Source organism: Lichenostomus cassidix, chromosome 24 (assembly GCF_008360975.1).
Source record: "Lichenostomus cassidix isolate B80296 chromosome 24, HeHo_3.0, whole genome shotgun sequence".
Taxonomy (NCBI): Eukaryota; Metazoa; Chordata; class Aves; order Passeriformes; family Meliphagidae; genus Lichenostomus; species Lichenostomus cassidix.
Genome location: NC_139504.1, coordinates 6,810,483 through 6,828,826, shown reverse-complemented (window position 1 = coordinate 6,828,826; position 18,344 = coordinate 6,810,483). Strand labels below are relative to the sequence as shown.

Genomic DNA, 18,344 nt, shown 5'->3' with positions numbered 1-18,344 from the left:
TGACCGCCGCAAAGTTTATTCAAAGTTTACAAATTCATTTTTGCACGTGTTCAATAGACAGCAGAGCAGAGGTGGCCTCTCAACACAGCTCTTGAGGTGGCCATAAAGCCATCACAAACGTCAGATAAAGCCATCAGAAACCATTTCAGGTTGCCACACAGGTGCAGGGCACGTAAAAGTGCTTCTTGCCGCTACAGGACGTTCTGCTGCCTCTCCCTTGTGCTTATCGACTCACAACTGAATGAACAGGACCGTTCATGGACATTGAGCCTATCCTGCCTTCCCCTCCGTACCTCAAAAAATGCCGCGAGGGCCCAGGAGTTCTTACAGATTCCCTGACAACCGAAAATCTCCAGTAAGGTATTTTACTGAATTTTCCCAACATCTGAGGAAACACGTGGGGAAACGAACTCGACTGCCGCTCCGTTCTCCGCTTTCGCGCATTCTGCACCCCGGTAACCTGGCTCCCCGCCCCGCCGGCCGGCGGTGACTACGCTGGCCGGGGCTCGTCGGCAGCCGCCCGCAAGGGCCGCTCCCCAGACCTGGGCAAAGGTGGTTCCGGCTGGGAGGCGGGCTGCTGCCGGTCATTCAGCGCCGCCACGGCCCCGGCAAACCGCCCTCCACCGGAGCTCACCGGCTCCCCGCAGGGGAGGAAGTGACGTACACGTTAGAGGAAGGCGGGCAATGCGGCCATGGCGGTTGCGGGCATTGAGGGGCGGAGTCCGTGGCAGGATCTTCCCCGGGCCGGGGCCAGCGCTACTCCCGGCGCGGAGTTTCGGAGGAGCCCCGCGGAGGAGAAGCAGCGCCGCGGACCTTAGCGCCGGGGACAGGCGCGTCCACACGCGCTCAGCGCGGCCGAAAACGCTACTGATCCCGGCCGCCGTCCGAGCAGAGGTCCGTGCCGGCAGAAAGCTCGTGCCCGGGCCAAAGATGGCGCCCCTGCCCCCGATAGGCCGCGAGGACCCCGCGCATCCGGCGTCGCCCTTGTAGCGCCCGGTCGGGACGACGGTGGGCAGCGCCCCCGCCCGGCCTCGCTCCTCGGCCTTGGCAGGGGCAGCGCCCGCCGCGGCCATGGCGGCCTGGCCCGCCGTGCCTCTCCTCATCAACCTCGGCGGGTCGCTACTGGGCTTCGCGGCCACGCTCACGCTGATCCCGGCTTTCACGGACCACTTCCTCGCTGCGCGGCTCTTCGGGGAGGACCTCAACAAGACCTCACGGCGGCCCGTGTGAGTAGCGCTGCCCCCAGGAGCTGCCCCCCGGCGCCGGCCCGGGCCCGGCTGACTTCCCGCTTTGACTTCCTTCTAGCCCCGAAGCACAGGGCGTGATCAGCGGTGCCGTGTTCCTGATCATCCTCTTCTGCTTCATCCCCGTGCCCTTCCTGAGATGTTTCGTGGAGGAGCAGTGCGCGGCCTTTCCTCACGACGAGGTGAGGCTCGTCTAGTGCCGCAAGTGTGGCAGGCACGGGCAGGGAGTGGCCACCGGTGACCGGGGTCCTGTTCTCTGTCCTGCAGTTCGTGGAGCTCATCGGTTCGCTCCTGGCCATCTGCTGCATGATTTTCCTGGGCTTTGCAGATGACGTTCTGAACCTGCGCTGGCGCCACAAGCTGCTTCTTCCTACCATGGCTTCCCTCCCACTGCTCATGGTTTACTTCACCAACTTTGGGAACACGACCATTGTGGTGCCTAAGCCCTTCCGGGTGCTGCTGGGCATGCACTTGGACCTGGGTAAGTTAGGAATCACCAGGAGCGTTCATCCACGTGGCAAGCGATCAGTGGAAGGGATCACGTGAAGCCCTTTGTGCTGCTGAGGGAACAGACGAAGGATTTGCTTAAGTAACCAGTAAGAGGGTGGCACTCCACCTGCTAGATATTAGGCTGGAATGAACATCCAGAAACCCAGCACACATTCAGCTGTGCACAGATAGGTGCCGATCATTTTCCTGTGATACCGGCAATACGCATGAGTAGCAGGTGCACACGGCGTGCAGCTGCCGACACCAGGATGTTAGAAGGACAGAAACGGAGCAGGACAGCTGGCCGCCGTGTCACAGCAGTTTGCTGCGGTCGCGGTGCCGTATGTACACATACACATAACGGCCAGCTCATAAAGGTGGAAGCAATCTAATTGTAAGCTACCGCTATCAAAACTCACTGAGATTGTTAGGTGACAGGTTGTCGTATAAAGCAGGAAGTGAGAGCTTCACTGAATTGATCTAGGGCCCACTTTGCCTCCAAATACTAAAGCATTTGGCTTGCTCTGATCTGCAGGTATTCTCTACTACGTGTACATGGGTATGCTAGCAGTGTTCTGCACTAATGCCATCAACATTCTCGCCGGAATTAATGGAATTGAAGCGGGACAATCGCTGGTGATAGCTGCTTCCATTATCATATTCAATATTGTAGAGTTGAATGGTAAGGAAAGTAATAAACATTTGTGGACAGAAAAAGCAAAGGGAGATTGAATCCTAGATTGCAATAGCTGGTATCACTAAAAATTAACTAGTCCTGTCTTATCACAAACACATGTTTTTCTTTTTTCTATAGGGGATTATCGAGATGATCACATTTTTTCTCTCTACTTCATGATTCCCTTTTTTTTTACCACGCTGGGCCTATTTTACCACAACTGGTAAGAGGATGGACATTCAGAGTTTGCTTGGAAGCATCCTTTCCCTCCAGTTTCTCCCTTTTCAAACGTACAGAACCACATAACGTGCAGGTGGGATGCTGGAGTGTAGACAGGCTTCTTGCCAGAACCAAGAACACAAAGCATTGGTGGAGCGGTAGCTTTTCTTTTTATTAGAACAATTGCTGTCACACCAGCTCACCCAAACACACAGAATAGACTCTCTCCTGTGCCTCACTGGCTGTCTTTTCATATCATATTCTCCGCAAGTGAGGCGGTGGGTTGCAGTCCCGCAGTTCGTAGAATAAATACCTACAATTGTTTTTACTGTGTAGATCTGCTGCAGATCCCCATTGGCCCCTAACCTGCGATGTGGGCGTACATTCGGTGGTTATAGTCGTTTTCATGGCCACAGCAATCGTGACAGACCTTTGCTTTTCTGCTCTGTGGATTGCAGGTACCCATCTCGAGTGTTTGTCGGGGACACCTTCTGCTACTTTGCCGGCATGACCTTTGCTGTGGTGGGGATCTTGGGACACTTCAGCAAAACGATGCTGCTTTTTTTCATCCCACAAGTGCTCAACTTCCTCTATTCATTGCCTCAACTCTTCCACATCATTCCTTGTCCCCGTCACCGGCTACCAAGGTAATGTACCGAGTGATCTATAGTGGTACCACGGGATGTGTCTTTTAACTCCCAACAACAGCTGAGAAAGGTGGTGGAACGTGCTCTTTTTAAAAGCCATCAAAGTATGTTTTCTGTTTAAAAGACCAGCAGCTCACTCTGCCAGCTACAGTCAGCTCATATAGCAAAGGTTTCTCAAAGAACTGAGCTTTTCTGACCAGCCCGACCCTTAGATACAGAATGATTTTTAACGAGGTTAAAACATGATGATTCTAACATATGAGACCGAGAGAAATCGACACGGGTTGCTTGTAATGCTGCAAGAGGGGGATATGCTAAGATTTTGTAGTAGCAAGCATTCTGTAGCACTAAGCCATGTCACCAGTTGTGTCTGCAGATGTTAGATTCTTCGGTTTTATTCTTTAAACTACACAGCATTATGCATATATTGGGGGTGCAGTGGGAAGGAGTCTCCTCTGCCCCATCCGGGGCACCAGATTATTCCTATTTCTTCCACTGCTGGATTTCTTTCTCAGCTGTGGATATAAGTCTGCTTACAAAGCGATCTCTCTGTCTCCTTGTTTTATCTGGATTAAATTTTAAATGTTTCTTTTAGGCTTAATCCTAGTACAGGGAAGTTGGAGATGAGCTACTCCAAATTCAAAACTAAGAGCCTCTCTGCCCTGGGAACAAACATTCTGAAGGTAATATGTGGAAAACATTTAAAATTCAAAACTGCATTTTGAGGTGGTCATCAAATGCAAGATAAACAGGATGGGAGAAAATGCTGAACTTCTGGGTTCGGTAGTTATTGCCTAGCTCAAATGCGGAAGAAAGTCCGTGTTACCATGCCTCACGGTCACTCGATTGTGTTAATAAACAGTCTTTCAGAATAACCACACACAGAAGTACCCCAGGACCATCATAAGTCTGTCCTATCTTTTCAGTAGGAGCACAAGCTGGATTTCAGGGATGGTACAGCAAAAGAGCTCTTAAACAAGATTGGCCGGTGAGCACCAAACATCCCTGGTGAAATAAGTGTGCAATATTTCTCTCCTCAGGTAGTCAAGATCTTGCATGTAGTTGACGTGAGGAGTGGAACAGATGAAGATGGCGAATACACTGAATGCAATAATATGACACTTATTAATTTTGTCATAAAGCTGATCGGACCCACCCATGAGCGAAATCTCACTCTCCTGTTGCTACTCATTCAGGTCAGACAAAGGGTTCCTCCAGTAGAAAGATTTACTCTGCAATAAAAACAGATCCAAGTCAGTCTCAAGAGTTTTAAGGGGAAAGAAAAATATCATGCTCTTCACATAAGATGCAGTCGAGCTGTGAACTTGGAGAGAATTAGAGGCTTACACGCCTCAAGGAGGAAACAAATTCACACCTCCCTGTTCATTGAGAGCTCATAAAAACAAATTCCATAGGTTAGCTTAAAAAGATCCCCAAGGCACAAGTCATCGGTTGCAAGAAAAACATGAGCACAGCAGAGTGCCTTGTCGCTGTGACCCAGTACAGCCTTTTTGCATGTGCCTGTTTTTCGATCATACCAAATTCTCAAAGTTATTTCTGGCAAGTGGACTCCTGTAAGCATGGCAGGTGACTCAGCAGTCCCTCGGTCTGAGCGGGGGATATATACATATAGTATCTGGACCATAGTATAGTAGAAACACCTCTGTTGGAAAGGCCTGCATTGGTTAATTGCCCACAGTAAAATCCTTTTTTCATCTTCAGATTTAAGATAAGAGATTCTTACTACGAAAAAGACACTTAGCCACACAAATTCTGATTTGGGAGGAAGGACTTCCAGTGAAAGTCAGTTGAACAGGGCTCAGGCAGATGACATTGGGGATGGGAGAAGACGGGAAGTACACAGCACTTATCTCGATCCCAGTCACTGCAGAGAAGTCCTGACAGCACCTTATCATAAAGATGCTGAATTTCAGCTTTGACGTAAGATATTTTCCATTACAAACCATGGGGTCTACATTACAATATAGGCTCCTTAAGGGGGAAGGAGTTATCACAAAGGTTCATCTCATCCACATGTTCTCAGAATGTGACTGCGTGCAGGCACATGAAGAAATCCCCCACTGACACCTAGAACCCTCAGAGAAAGAAATTAGGTCTCTGGATAGACTTCTGCCATTTATCTTTCTATACCTAAAAAAATGTAGCCTTTTTGTTGCTGTTTTATAAAACGAGGTAAGCCGGAAAGCTTAGCACACCCATATGGAAAGGAGGAATCTGATAGCCTGTAAACCATGCAACGGTATAATGTTTCTGTTATGTGTTTGATTTTCGCCTAGGTCCTTGGCAGCACAATTGCATTTTCGATCCGGTACCAACTAGTGCGCTTGTTCTATGATGTCTGAGTGGACTGTTGGGAGCAAGGGAAAGAGTACTATCTGCCAGTCCATTTTCTCCAATTGCTTGACCGCATAATTCAACTGATCTTACTCCCGCCCTCTGAGAACCTCAGAATACTTGTCAAAACGCAAGCGACTGCTTTGCGTGGGCTAGTCTTGAACCGGGTTTTTTTGTGAACCAAAGGCTTTTATCCAATTCTGCTGATAAAAAAAAAATCACTGCTACTTGGACATCATTGTTACTAGGAATACCTTTTAGAGGGGAAGCCAATGACAGCACTAACAAAGACATTACTGTTCACCAAGAGAGAAAACAGCAACTTTAATTTCTGTGGGACTCTGTAGAGCTGAATAAGTAAACCAGACTCCACTCCTGGCTTCTCCAATCCTGTTTTTGGTTTATGGACATAGAATGACAGGTTATAAACCATACTGAAAACTCAGAGCATTCCAAGAATAAAATAATTCACGGTACCCCCTCCCCTGCAGTGCTTTGCCTCGACAATATTGGCATTCAGTGAAACTAGATTACATGATCCATCTCTAGCTTTCTAACCTGTTAGGCAGCTCATCATTTCTGTAGTAGACCCCCTCTTTTTTATGGCTACTGGGAATGTTCCTGCTGATGAGCTTTTAATTCTGAACATCTTTATAATCTACTTTCCTCCTTGCAAGAGGACACTTCTGGAACAGGCTAGCAGAGTAAGGATCACTGTGTCCTTGTCTTAACAGAGTATCTGTAACACCCTTAGATTAACGTGGAACTAAGACCATTGGAGTACCAGGTTATAGAGTCTGCAAGAGTAATGCTAGTCAACAGTGAAATAATGAAACAGCAGTAAAAGGGATGCTGAGGTGGTTGAGAGTAAAAAGTGCCAGGTCAAGTACCATAATAGATGCAAGGGCACCGCACTTCCACACACCCAAGTCCAGCTAATAACAACGCTTGGAATGTATTGCCAGACAGCTAAAAAGCCTGTGTCCAGTGGCACCGATCAACACAAAACGCACAGCGCTTAAGCGTGAATGGTGCGAGTGGCCGAATCCTCTTCCTCCTCTCCGGCCGATCAGTTTGTAAGTCCACTATTAGAGTATATTCATTAACACATACTTTTGGTAGGTTTTCACGTCCCCAAATGTTCTTCCGCCATGCGCCACCCTAAGGCAAATGCCCCTACAGGCTGGGATACCTCTCAGTCTGTAGGCGACCCAGGAGCCCCTCACCCTCACTCTGGGTGGAAGCCACGCCCAGACGCGGGACCACGCCCAGGGGCTGACTCCACCCCTCAGCTCTGGGAGCAGCTCAGGGGGCGCAGCGTCGTGCCGGTTAGGGGATCGCGTGACCAATATGTAGTCACTCCTTCGCCCCTTTGGTTTACCATGACCAGCCTTTACTCACGTCGTAACCTGAGAGGTGACACAGCCAAAGCTCCTTACACAGAACCGACCTTGCAGCGTTACCACCTGCTGTAAGGAGCACCGTGCGGCCGGACAGGACGCACGAAGGGGTCTGCGGGACAGGCAGCTCCCTCCGAGCGAGCGAACCCGCATCGCGCATGCTCGCTGAGGGCCAGAGACGAAGCGACAGCACCCCCCCCCAAACAGCCTTGGCTTGGTTTAAATTTGGCGCCCCGCTCGCTGACTGGCTAGGCCCCGTCGCCAATACAGTCAGGGCAGACGCGGCGGCATCACACAGGCGACCAGTCAGCAAGAAGCTTCTTCCGGCAGATGCACCAATAGCTAAGGAGAGTGGCGCTGTCCAATGAGCTGAACCCTACTTGGCGGGAGGTTATAAAAATCCCGGGCGCGGCATCTCCAGCCACACTTCATCGCAGCGGCCGGAGCGGGTCGTAGCTCAGCAGCGCAGCGAGACGCCATGTCTGGCCGTGGCAAGAGCGGCGGTAAGGCCCGCGCTAAGGCCAAGTCTCGCTCGTCCCGGGCCGGGCTACAGTTCCCCGTCGGGCGTGTTCACCGCCTGCTGCGGCGCGGGCACTACGCGGAGCGGGTCGGGGCTGGTGCGCCCGTGTACCTGGCGGCCGTGCTCGAGTACCTGACGGCTGAGATCCTGGAGCTCGCGGGCAACGCGGCACGCGACAACAAGAAGACGCGCATCATCCCCCGTCACCTGCAGCTAGCGGTGCGCAACGACGAGGAGCTGAACAAGCTGTTGGGCGGCGTTACAATTGCGCAGGGCGGCGTCCTGCCCAACATCCAGGCCGTGCTGCTGCCCAAGAAGACGGGTGGTGGTGGCACGGGCCCCGCCAAGGCAGGCAAGAAAGGCAGCGGGCAGCAGTCGCAGGAGTACTAGGTCGGCCGGCCCCCCCGGCACCACACAAAGGCCCTTTTCAGGGCCACCCCATTGATCACCGGGAGAGCTGCAATCCGCGGAGGAGGAGGGGGGAGGCGGGAAGGGGACGAAAGGCGTGGCCAGCCGGGGCGGAGCGGGGCGGGCAGGAGCCGGCCCGAGGCCAGTCAAACAGTAAACACGGAAGCTGCTCCGTAAGGATCCGTAATTTAGTTGTTATTTACATCCGTTACATTCGGTGGACGTTGCCTAGAAAATAAAATGGCTGTTCGCTCCCTAATTTAATACTGGCCAATTGGTAAGTCTGAATTTACCTAATAAATGCAAACTTAAACTACCTTAGGTAAAATCAACAGTGAATGTAGCATCTCTGCTACTTCAATAGAAGGAACTTGGTATCAGGAACCTAAGAAGAGCTTTCAGTGATCCAGTGAGAGAAAAGGCCCACATAATGACTCTTGAAAGCACTCAGCATAGTACGGCATTTTAGTACCACCACAGCTGAGTCTCGAGTTATAACCTAATGAGCACTTCGCTCCTAAATGGAATTGAACACTTAAAGACTTATATTTTTAATTTTTGCTTTTAGCTTCCTAGCTACAAAAATTGTTGAAAATAGTTCAAAGGAACACTTAACAATTTAGAGAAATGTGGAGAGGGATGAAAACTGAAGAGCAGAAACTTCTCAAGTTAGTTAAATTTCAGGTTTTTTTGCACCCAAACATCAGGTAAGACCGGTGTGAACGTTGAAATCCCTCCAGAGGATCATGATGTAGCTGCAGAGAGTTGTAGCTAGAGTTGCAGCACTCCTGCTGGCCACACCTCATGTTCAGCGAGCATCATTCAGTTGCCTTGCCACGCTAAGGATATGCTTGGCTCCCTTGCTCAGAAGTAAACTAGCTAGTTCAACACCCAGGTTCTCTGCAGCTTCCTGGGCCTGACCGGGAACATTCTTGGCCGTGATGCCAACGTGCTGCACGTCATCATTCGGTCCATCTTCATTCTGCTAATATAAACATGTCAAAGTAAGGCAGCAGGGCAAGGTGGGACCCGGAGTTAGTGGGCAAGGAATTAAGACACCCGTGAAACAGGGTAAAATCTAGCCCAAGGAGCCTGAAGAACAGTGTGCTTTTACAGCTTACAAGAAATCAGACCAAATGTAATCTATTTCTAAAGGTCTGGTTTTTGTCATTCGGCTTCAGGTTTGAATTTTGAAGCCACCACAATTCATGTACCTGATGGGGAAAACTAACACCAGTTTGCATGGTCTCCTTCAGGCTATCAGATCCATCCAAGCTGTAGACTGCTCCTGTCAAATACAACTTGGAAAAATATACAGATTGGATTAATACCACATTATCAAACAAACAGCCAACTACCCTCTCTTAAAAAAACCCACCCAATATACAAAGCTAAGTCTGGAGGTAAAGGCTTCCATCATGCAGTGGGATTGGCAGGAATAGTGGTATAATAAATGAAAAAGAAATGTAATCCCTGTTACGGAAGATGTGACTTCCCAAAGGTTAAACTTTTTTCTAGTTACCCACCTCCTTAATTACACTCCATTGTCTAAAAACAGGTTTGGTAGGGTCAGAAGCAATGCTTTCAGATCTCAGCACAACACTAAATAGGTGGAGGGGAATATCTGGTATATATTATAAGAGAATTTTCTGAAAGACAGCTTCAGTAGCCAGACCCATTTGTGTACTCCTGCTTTGGACACAAACACAGAAGGGTCGAGTCAGGAGACTATCTGTCCTAACTGGTTATAAAGATATCCACTGAAATTATCTTCAGGAAAGTATCAGGGAACATGCACGCACTTGGAATAGGTTTGCAGAAATAAGCCACAAAAAATACAAATTACTCCTCACCTGGCCATCCTTCAGCAGGGTGTTGACAGCAACGGGGACGCTGCATCCACCCTCCTAAAACACAAAGCAGATGACACTGAGGCTCCTGCCCAACACATTCAAAGCACGGGCCTCTAAAAAGTTTAGGCCGCACACAACCCTGCCCATCACTTGTCAGGCCCTTTTCGATTCAGAAATACTCTCCTTGGCAGCTTTAGGGAAATGTAACAGATTTCCCATACTATGGCATCAAGTAAACTACCAGATCAGTATTTACTGCTGCAGGCGGAGCAAGGATGCCAGACCTACCAAATGCTTCATAAAGGCTCTCTCAGCAATGCAGCACAACACGGTGTCTGCATCGTGCAGGGCAGATACCATATTCAGTATCTCTTGGTCTTTGGCACGAACTTCCACTGCTAAGGCACCCTAGAAGAAATGCATAACAAAATACAGTAATTCTTCAATGTCATGCATCTGCATTCAGCATTGATCACAACGCAGAACTCAGTGGCTCAGACCCTTTTCACTAAGGGAACAATGTTGACAGAAATTAATAACAATACACTCCACTGGCTGCAGAGTCATCCTACAGCAGCTGCTATAAACGGAAGATCGGGACTTATTCAGCCTAGTGTTAAAGATCTTACTGCCACCTCAAACCATTCTAGAACTCTGCACAGTACCTGACAAATGCATGATCAAAATCACCTTTTCAGACTGAATGTGCAGATTTGTCACTTGCAATCAGTAAGGGACCACCAGCTCTAGTTTAGCAAGTTTGACACTAGCAGGGCAATCCCGCATAAACTCAGCCACGTAGCCAGCATGGACTGGACAGTTTGGCCACCTAAAAACAGGACCGCTAGGAATGTGCTCCAAGAGTAGTTGTTTCAGCTCCACGCTGCAGGAGTCGGGACTCCGTGCACAAAGGAGGAAAGAGCATCACAGAGCAAAGACACTGCAGAGGCTTTGCAGAGTTATCCCAGCGCAGCGTAATACCAACCCTGCCAGAACCTGCCCCATATCTGCCACGTTGCCCCACTCTGCAGCCATGCACGCATTACCTTTCCCATTTCTCACTCTTTTTCTATTACTGATAGAAATCAGCCCCTACCACACTAGGTAGGAGTGCAGTCTCTCGTTCTTCTTAACAAGCTGTGCCTAAAACAGTGTAACAGCCAGCAAAAGACACTGAAGTACTTTTTTGGTAACTGAGACATGAGCAGTCTTCAGCACAGTTAACTACTCAGACATACTGTACTGCTGCTGGCTTTCGATGCTCCTTAAGCATGGATTAAGGAACAAAAGTTGTAAAGTACCTGTCCAACAGCGTACAGACAATCTTCAGGGCCTAGGAGCTGGAAGAAAGTAAAATCAAAAGTGAACTCAAGTTGCGCTGTTCAGAATACAGGAAACAAAAGCCATATTCCTGTCTCCAATACCAACTGATTTAATGTCAGACTAAAGAAGTATCGCCTCTCTCTTCCCATGCCTCAGAGTTTCCACCGCTAAAGTGAGATAATGCACTTTCCATCGACTGGAGTGTACACATTGTAAATTAGCTAATCGCTAAAATCTCAGTCCTGCACGCTGCTGCGTTGCTAGACGCGAGTGCTGCAAAGTGCTAGGAGATGATCAGATTACAAACTGTCACTGAACCATGGAAAGCTGAACGTGAAAAATTTCTGTACAGAGAAAAAAGCAAGCAACCAAAAAACTCAACCACTCCTTCCTGAAGTGCCTCAAAACAAATCTAACATAGCAATGGAATCAGCAGACTGCACGCTCATCTTGGACGGGACAACCACAAGGTATGAAAGGCAAGCAGTTGATAGTTCAGCAGAGAGAATGGTATTTTGCACTTTGCTGTGTCTCACCTGGCCAATGCGATTTTCCCAGCCCATTCTCTTCAGCCCAGCAGCAGCCAGGATGATGGCACTGAAGTCTTCCTTCTCATCTAGCTTCTTTAAACGGGTATTTAAGTTTCCTCTCTGTAGATGTGATTAAGCAAGCATAGAAACAGCAGGCACAGAGTCCTACAACGACTCGAGTCTTTACAGACTATACAGAATCCAACAGTCTCCAAATGAGAACGTCACTATCATCCTGAAAGTGTTAAATACGGACAATTTTTTCTTCAAATAGATTTTTGCCAAGCATATGGAATATTAATTCAAGCGCCATGTCTACAGAGATATGCACATCATCTAAGTATACTATTACTACCCAACTCCTGCTGCACTGCAAAGAACTCTGCTCCTACGACTGAAGTAACGATGCCTTTTCTCAGTAGTTCAGCCACCCATGTCGGAACTAGCGATACAAACCACATGCAGGGTTACTGGAAACCCAGCAGCATTCGGTCACACACCCATGACAAACACGAGAGGCACCGTCATGAAGTTTTTCAAACACCGCATAACATACAATTCATTTGTATGCTGAACCCCAGCTAGATCAAGGCTGGCTGTTTCTCCACAGCCTCAGGAGAAAGCAGAGGACAGCAAGACTACAGTGCTACACCCCTTTCAGAACAGGGTAGCGGAGAGCAGCCTTTGAGGAAGCACTTTATTCTGGTAAGTCAGGTGGTACAAATCAGCCTCGAATTCAGATTTTGCACAAATATGTGCTTTCCTGTTTGCAGCTTTACCCAGCTCCCATGACTTGCCAGGAAAGGATACAATATCCCTGAATTCTAAATGTGGAAACTTCTTCTTGAGCTGAGCTGCTCTCCGAAGTGAACTGGTTCCAATCACACTGCAGGGAAAAACATAATCACTGAAACTCAGAACACTCCCAACAATTACCTCCAGCCAGATATAGGACAAAAGTTTCAAGGAAACAAATGGTAACTTTTTTTTATCTTCATTGAAATGAAGATCTAAAAACCAGTCAGGGATTTATATCTCCTCAAGAAGAAAGAAAACCACTCTGTGAAGTTTAGCATAAAGCCTGTCTGAAGCTGCTCCCAAGGAGCCAACTTACACGATATGCTTCTGGAGAGCAGCCCCTAGCCGCTGTCAAGGACCGATGAAACCTCATTGAAAGATGACAATTATCACAGAAACAAGACTTGGCTGCCCCAAAATGAACCAGACAAAGCCAGACAACTAAGTGGCAAAGTGACTAAAACGGTGGAACTTCATCAAAGACAGAAATGTGGTAAGCAGTTTGAGTATATAACTGGAAACCACAGAACACTGGGAGTCTGGGCAGTGAGCATTTCCTTTCTCAAGATATATGCCGTTCACTTATTTTCATAGAATCATATTATATGCTGATTTAAAAGGGACCCATCAGGATCACTGAGTTCCAACTCCTGGTCCCATGCAGGACACCCCAAGAACCCCAACCATGTGCCTGAGAGCATTGTGCAAACGCTCCTTGAGCTCTGTCACGCTTGGTGCCATAACTGCTTCCCCATTTCAGAGCTGAACCACCCTCTGGGTGATGAACCTTTGCCCAATATCCAACCTAGATGTCCCCTGATTCAGCTTCATGCAGTTTCCTTGAGTCCTGTCAACTGGTCACAAGACCAAAGAAATCAGTACGTGCCCTTCTGCTTCCTCCTCTCGGTAACTTGAAACCTAAATCAGACACAACTATCCAGATGCACTGAACCACAAGTCTTTGTTTGTGCCACAGCTAGTTTCTTTCTTTCACTTTAACATATTAAAAAATATCTTTCAAACAGCTACCTTAATCTGAGTAATTTCACTCAGCTGTCTCAGACAAAAGATTCCAATAATGGAGAAACAACAAGAAAGTGATGCCAAAAAAAAAAACAAGGAAGAAATCGGAACTGGCTGAGTGAGAACAAAAGCATAGTTCAGGTGCATGAAAGCCAAAATGCTGCACCAGACACCCTGTCTGCATTGTATGCATTCCCCAGCAGTAGGCACAACACAAAGATGCAGGAATTCACTTGAGAGATCATGGTAGGAAAGGTTCTAACTTGGAATTGCCACTCAAGGGTGGCTCGAGAGACAAACCTCACTCAGTATGCAGCACTCCTGAGTGAGACAGTTACTCTTTCCAGCAAGTGGGACCAGTGTAATGTCTGTGGAATGCTTACAAAAGGCAGTGTAAAACCGCTACAGGATAAAGCAAAGAGCTGACCGACATGCCAATGGAAAGTATCAACCAACTGCCCACTTCTGTTTTTACGCCTATCTTCCCCTTCTTTTCCCACTCACCTCTTTTCAGGAAGGAGGCTCAGCGATTTCCCGCAGTTTTTGGGATGAAAGACAACAGCATCGAGTGGGCTTTCCCTTCTGCAAAATAATGCAAGTGCAGAATGCCTGATACATCATTTAAGGCAAGGCTGTCAAGGTCAACGGTTCTGCTACAATTTCCTGGAAGAACTGCCTCTGGCTCCAAAATACTACATCATCGCTGTAAGAGCGAGAATTTCCAGCACACCTGCTAGCTATGGAACACTAGGGCAGCTCTAGTGCTTCCACTGTTTTGGAGATTAATCACAGGTAACCTTGAACACCTAAAAGAACCTACGCTGCCTTTGTTCTCCTTTACCAACACTATAAAATGCAAGCCCCTCAGAGAATCAAGCCTCATGTCCACACTTACTTGCAGACAGCACCAATGGTAAAACCAGGAGGAAGAGAAGTTGGCAGGTCCTTCAAGGAATGAACCACAAGGTCAACTCTAAAAAACAGAGGATAGCAATCAGTGAACAGATGGTTGAGCTCATATGGTGATTTACCAGGGGCCTAGAGGTCACCTGCGGAAGTTTGAACCCACTCTGGGAATTAATGTGGACAAGAGAGAAGAATTTCAGGATTCTATGGCCAGAATTACAATAGAGTTTTTGTGATACTCCAAAAGAAACTACTTCACCTTTCTCTGTCTCTCTTTTCCTCTTACTCAGCAACAAAAGGCACTCAACGAACAATCAAACTGAATGAGGGGAAGATGCTGAAGATGTTCACACAGAGAGAGACACTGTACCAAAATGCATCAGTACGTGGGTTGGTATTATGCTTCAAACTTAAAGTAACAGTGAGCCAAACTACAGGCCACCTCCTTTGCCACAAACTACAGGCCACGAGTTCATGCAGGAACTGAGCATAATTGTAAACACTCGAGTCTCCGATATTTTTTCACCAACTTCACTGAAAATGCAGTATGTAACTGTGGCAGAGATGCAGAAGAATACCCTTGTTTTTGAACTTATTTTAACTAAGGCACCACTGAAATCGTCAGAATATTGAAGAGATTAAATAACAAAAACCCTTCAACACCTTAAATCCACTCAACCAGCACTAATGTCTCTCTGCTCAGCCACCTGTACGAAGGTTTTTTGTAGAGAAGTTGCACAGAACACAACACAATTTGCCCACGCCAAATTCTCCAGCACATTTACCTTGCGTATGTTAATAAATGTTAACATGATAACAATAAATCTGCTTTGCAATACATTACCACCAACAAGCAAAATATTTTTTAAAAAACCTATTCATAAGCAGGAATCATATGAGATTATGTCTTCCCTGTGTATCACAGCATGTAATACATAAATCACAGAAGAAAACCTAACTGGGGCAGACCAAGTGATGCAACAACTCCACTTCAAAATACATGGCCTAAGCCCAGGACAGAGAGAAAAAAAAAATTAAAAAAAAAAATAAAGACAGTTACTTTTCTTAGCCCGAGAAGTACCAGAACTGAAGGAAAATAGATCACCTATGCAGCAAGCCAAATATGTCCAAAATGCCAAGGAGGAAGACAAAACAATAAGCTCTTACTCATTTCTTTCAAGTGCATTTTCCAATTCTTTGGTGAAGAGGCTCTTCTCTCCAATCTGCACATAAATGAAAGAACATGAATCACAAAAGAAGCATCAGCCGACATAACATAAATACAATAAGTTCTCGAATAGAGGAAGAAACAGATCCTTTACCTTAGAAAGTGCTGTATCCAAGATCTTGTCCCCAGTTGTTGACATGGCCACTGCTCAGAGACAGTACAGGTAAAACATGAGGCTCGATAAAAGCACCAGACTAAGGCTGAAAATACCTACGCAAAATGCCACGAGCGGTCGCACCCTACCATGCAAACACCAACTTGAGCTCAATACAAGAGCAGCTTGCCTCTAGAAATACATTGTACTCAAGACAAGTGAAATTGAGACTTCTTTTGCTGTTCTCAAAACAAGGAAAGGGGAAAGGGGGCAGGTTTGGGGAAGAGCCAAGTCGATGGAAACTGCCACAGTCCGTCTCCGGAGTGCCAGGGAACATACATGAAGCAGTTCTCTTCAGCACAAGGCTGAGCTTCCGTTATTCCTGTTGAAAGCCTTGAGCCCCAGACCAGAAAATGCCCCTAATGCTCAGTGGGGCACAACTAGAACAATACCAGGTTTGCAAATGGAGAAACACAACACCGTCTCCATTGCCTACTCAGCACTTCAGTCATCAAGAGCTCATGAAATCCATCTTTCTCCCCTAGAAGAAACCAGCAGCAACAGTTGCTCAGCCACACAACTGAACTGAATTCAGACGGCACGCTTAGATAAACTTAGCTAGACCTCCTCCTCCTGACTCTACACGCACCTCTTGCACGCGAAGATAACCCACTGGCTCTTGCTGCCATCTACCCCAGGGCAACATCCAAAAAAAACTTACCGATCTCAAAGCGGAGGTCAGGGTATAGCTCACGGAGCATCGTAACTACGCTATCGGTCTGAATCCGAGCCAGCTAAAAGGAAGCAAAAAACAAAGTCCTAAAGAAAGAGCACATTGTCCATATAGTAGCTAAGGAGGCTTTGCCATTCTTAGACAGCCAGGCATGCAATGACCAATATATTCTCTATAAATCAATAGCATCAGAAATAGGTTGCCTCAATTAAAATCACTCATAGGTACAAACTCCTCGAACTGTGTGAACTACTATCACGACCAGAGCACCTTGGTGAAGAATTTGTTTTGCTGACTAAAGTGGCACAACAACATCTCCCTGTGTTCAGTGTTGCTGTGATGCAACCACCAATGAAACACTGCAATGAATTTATCGAGTTTGGGAAAGTTACTACAAAGGAAGCCATACAAGATCGTGACTCCCATGCTTCCACTTACTGGTTTCAAATCTGTGGAATACAACTGCTGAATGACGACCACTCATCAGCAAGCGGGCAGAAAAGTATGCAAAACCATCATTTTGTTGCTCAGTGATGAAAGAACGAGTCATATTGCACAGTGGGTTAGGGTTAAAGCCTCCTGCTTTCTCTGAGAGTATGAAATTTACCAATACTGCAAGCTTTGGGAGAAGCCAGTACGATCTCACTATCCTGGTGGAAAAATCCACCGTTAGTGTCAAATACAAGTTACTTATCCTCTGTAAGAGCAAAGATCCATTTAGAGGTTCTACAAACACACACACACAAAAGTAACAGCTTACATCATCGCATACAGTAAGAAACAAATCTCAAAGCGGTACACTGCATGAATAACATTCCTTTACTTGCCGGAGGCAAGTAAAATACAATCGCTAGTGTATCATCTTTCCGCACATGCAAGCGGCAGCAGGATCAAGCAACTAAAGCTGAGTTTCAGCTTTTCTCCCACCGAAGCGCTCAGGACCCTTTGGTAATTAATGTAGTTCTCAAGACTGCAGTACCCTACAAATACAACCACTGTAAGTAGCTGCCTCCCTTTGTAAAGTGCCCCAAAAGCCGCATGTTATTACAGCAGGTAGCATACATGCATGGCTATCTCCCTTGTCCTGACGTCTACATAAAATGTCTTCGTGACAGTACGGAATTCTTCCTAAAACGTGCTCCCAAAAGGAACGAAATTATCTCAGCGCAAAAGGCCTGAGGGTCGCTTATCTATCTCCCTCTGCGAGACTGCTCCTCCCTGCTGTAACCCGCTGGCAAGAGATACCTCCTCTATCTCCGGCTATGTCCCTTCCCTGGCCTTGGAGCGGGCTGCAGCCATCAGTCGTTGGGGGGTTTTGCCCACAAGAGCTGCGCAGGCCTTGCAAGTTACACAGTTCCAGCCAGAGCTGGGAGAGACCCGCGCCGTAGCCCCCGGCTCCTGCACCGAGACAGCACTAACAGAGCTGACCGTCGCCTGGGTTCCGAAGGCAGCGCTTTCCAAACTTCTTCCTGGAGTTCCAAGGAAGGAGTCAAAACGCGCGAACTCAGGAATTTCAGCCAGCTCCTCAACCCCAAGAAGCACGCAGACCCTGCGCCGGCCGGGACGAACCGGGTACCGGGGAGGGAACACTCCCAAGCGCCCCGGACCTGCCGCTGCCTACCTGGCTCCGGCGTGTGCCCACGCGGACCGCTCTGCCATTCACGCCGTTCTCTCCCCGCGGCAGCAGCGGGTCCGCGCCCGCCTCGTCGGCCCCCCCGCCAGAATCCGCTCGAGCTCGTCCCCGCCCCACGGCGGCCACCTCCGGCTCCGCCATGACCACCGGCCCTCCGCGCCGCGCAGCCCCGCGCACACCACGTGACCGGCAGCCTCACACCCCCCCCGCCCTAACCACGTGATCGGCGCCCTCGGCGCGGCCGCACCAGCCTCGGCGCCGGAAA

The 18,344-nt window shown here is 48.0% G+C and overlaps 3 protein-coding genes across 7 annotated transcripts; 2 read left to right on the top strand and 1 right to left on the bottom strand.

Annotated features, from left to right (window-relative positions):
• Nucleotides 1–763: 763 nt before the first annotated feature.
• Nucleotides 764–6,106, top strand: DPAGT1 (dolichyl-phosphate N-acetylglucosaminephosphotransferase 1). 3 transcript variants are annotated; one of them, XM_085081944.1, is made up of 9 exons: nt 768–1,226; nt 1,306–1,426; nt 1,512–1,725; nt 2,269–2,415; nt 2,548–2,632; nt 3,087–3,275; nt 3,871–3,958; nt 4,316–4,471; nt 5,573–6,106. In XM_085081944.1, exons 1-9 carry the CDS (start codon nt 1,072–1,074, stop codon nt 5,636–5,638), a joined length of 1,221 nt encoding a protein of 406 aa, XP_084938070.1. In that variant the 5' UTR covers nt 768–1,071; the 3' UTR covers nt 5,639–6,106. The 3 variants fall into 3 exon arrangements, with proteins under 3 accessions (XP_084938072.1, XP_084938070.1, XP_084938071.1); XM_085081946.1 differs by lacking the exon at nt 4,316–4,471 and having other exon boundaries at nt 764–1,226; XM_085081945.1 differs by lacking the exon at nt 2,269–2,415.
• A 1,314-nt stretch (nt 6,107–7,420) lies between these two features.
• Nucleotides 7,421–7,989, top strand: H2AX (H2A.X variant histone). Its single transcript, XM_085081952.1, has one exon. The coding sequence runs from the start codon at nt 7,509–7,511 to the stop codon at nt 7,938–7,940; it is 432 nt and encodes a 143-aa protein (XP_084938078.1). The 5' UTR covers nt 7,421–7,508; the 3' UTR covers nt 7,941–7,989.
• A 512-nt stretch (nt 7,990–8,501) lies between these two features.
• On the bottom strand, nt 8,502–18,297 carry HMBS (hydroxymethylbilane synthase). Of its 3 annotated transcripts, none has more exons than XM_085081947.1 (13): nt 18,068–18,297; nt 16,435–16,507; nt 15,714–15,763; nt 15,559–15,614; nt 14,381–14,458; nt 13,990–14,067; nt 12,475–12,550; nt 11,671–11,784; nt 11,113–11,151; nt 10,100–10,219; nt 9,812–9,865; nt 9,173–9,259; nt 8,502–8,940 (listed from the first exon to the last, which is right to left on the bottom strand). In XM_085081947.1, exons 1-13 carry the CDS (start codon nt 18,218–18,220, stop codon nt 8,767–8,769), a joined length of 1,152 nt encoding a protein of 383 aa, XP_084938073.1. In that variant the 5' UTR covers nt 18,221–18,297; the 3' UTR covers nt 8,502–8,766. The 3 variants fall into 3 exon arrangements, with proteins under 3 accessions (XP_084938073.1, XP_084938074.1, XP_084938075.1); XM_085081948.1 differs by lacking the exon at nt 18,068–18,297 and adding an exon at nt 17,692–18,036; XM_085081949.1 differs by lacking the exon at nt 18,068–18,297 and adding an exon at nt 16,885–17,677.
• Nucleotides 18,298–18,344: the final 47 nt, after the last annotated feature.

Bases quoted from the DNA above. Each gene is read 5' to 3' on its own strand.
- DPAGT1 (XM_085081944.1), top strand. From the start codon at position 1,072: ATGGCGGCCTGGCCCGCCGTGCCTCTCCTCATCAACCTCGGCGGGTCG. The intron at 1,227-1,305 runs GTGAGTAGCGCT...ACTTCCTTCTAG, and splicing joins AAGACCTCACGGCGGCCCGT to CCCCGAAGCACAGGGCGTGA. The intron at 1,427-1,511 runs GTGAGGCTCGTC...TCTGTCCTGCAG, and splicing joins CGGCCTTTCCTCACGACGAG to TTCGTGGAGCTCATCGGTTC.
- H2AX (XM_085081952.1), top strand. From the start codon at position 7,509: ATGTCTGGCCGTGGCAAGAGCGGCGGTAAGGCCCGCGCTAAGGCCAAG.
- HMBS (XM_085081947.1), bottom strand. From the start codon at position 18,220: ATGGCGGAGCCGGAGGTGGCCGCCGTGGGGCGGGGACGAGCTCGAGCG. The intron at 14,459-15,558 runs GTAAGAGCTTAT...TCTGTTTTTTAG, and splicing joins AATGCACTTGAAAGAAATGA to AGTTGACCTTGTGGTTCATT. The intron at 10,220-11,112 runs GTACTTTACAAC...CATTTCTTCTAG, and splicing joins GTCTGTACGCTGTTGGACAG to GGTGCCTTAGCAGTGGAAGT.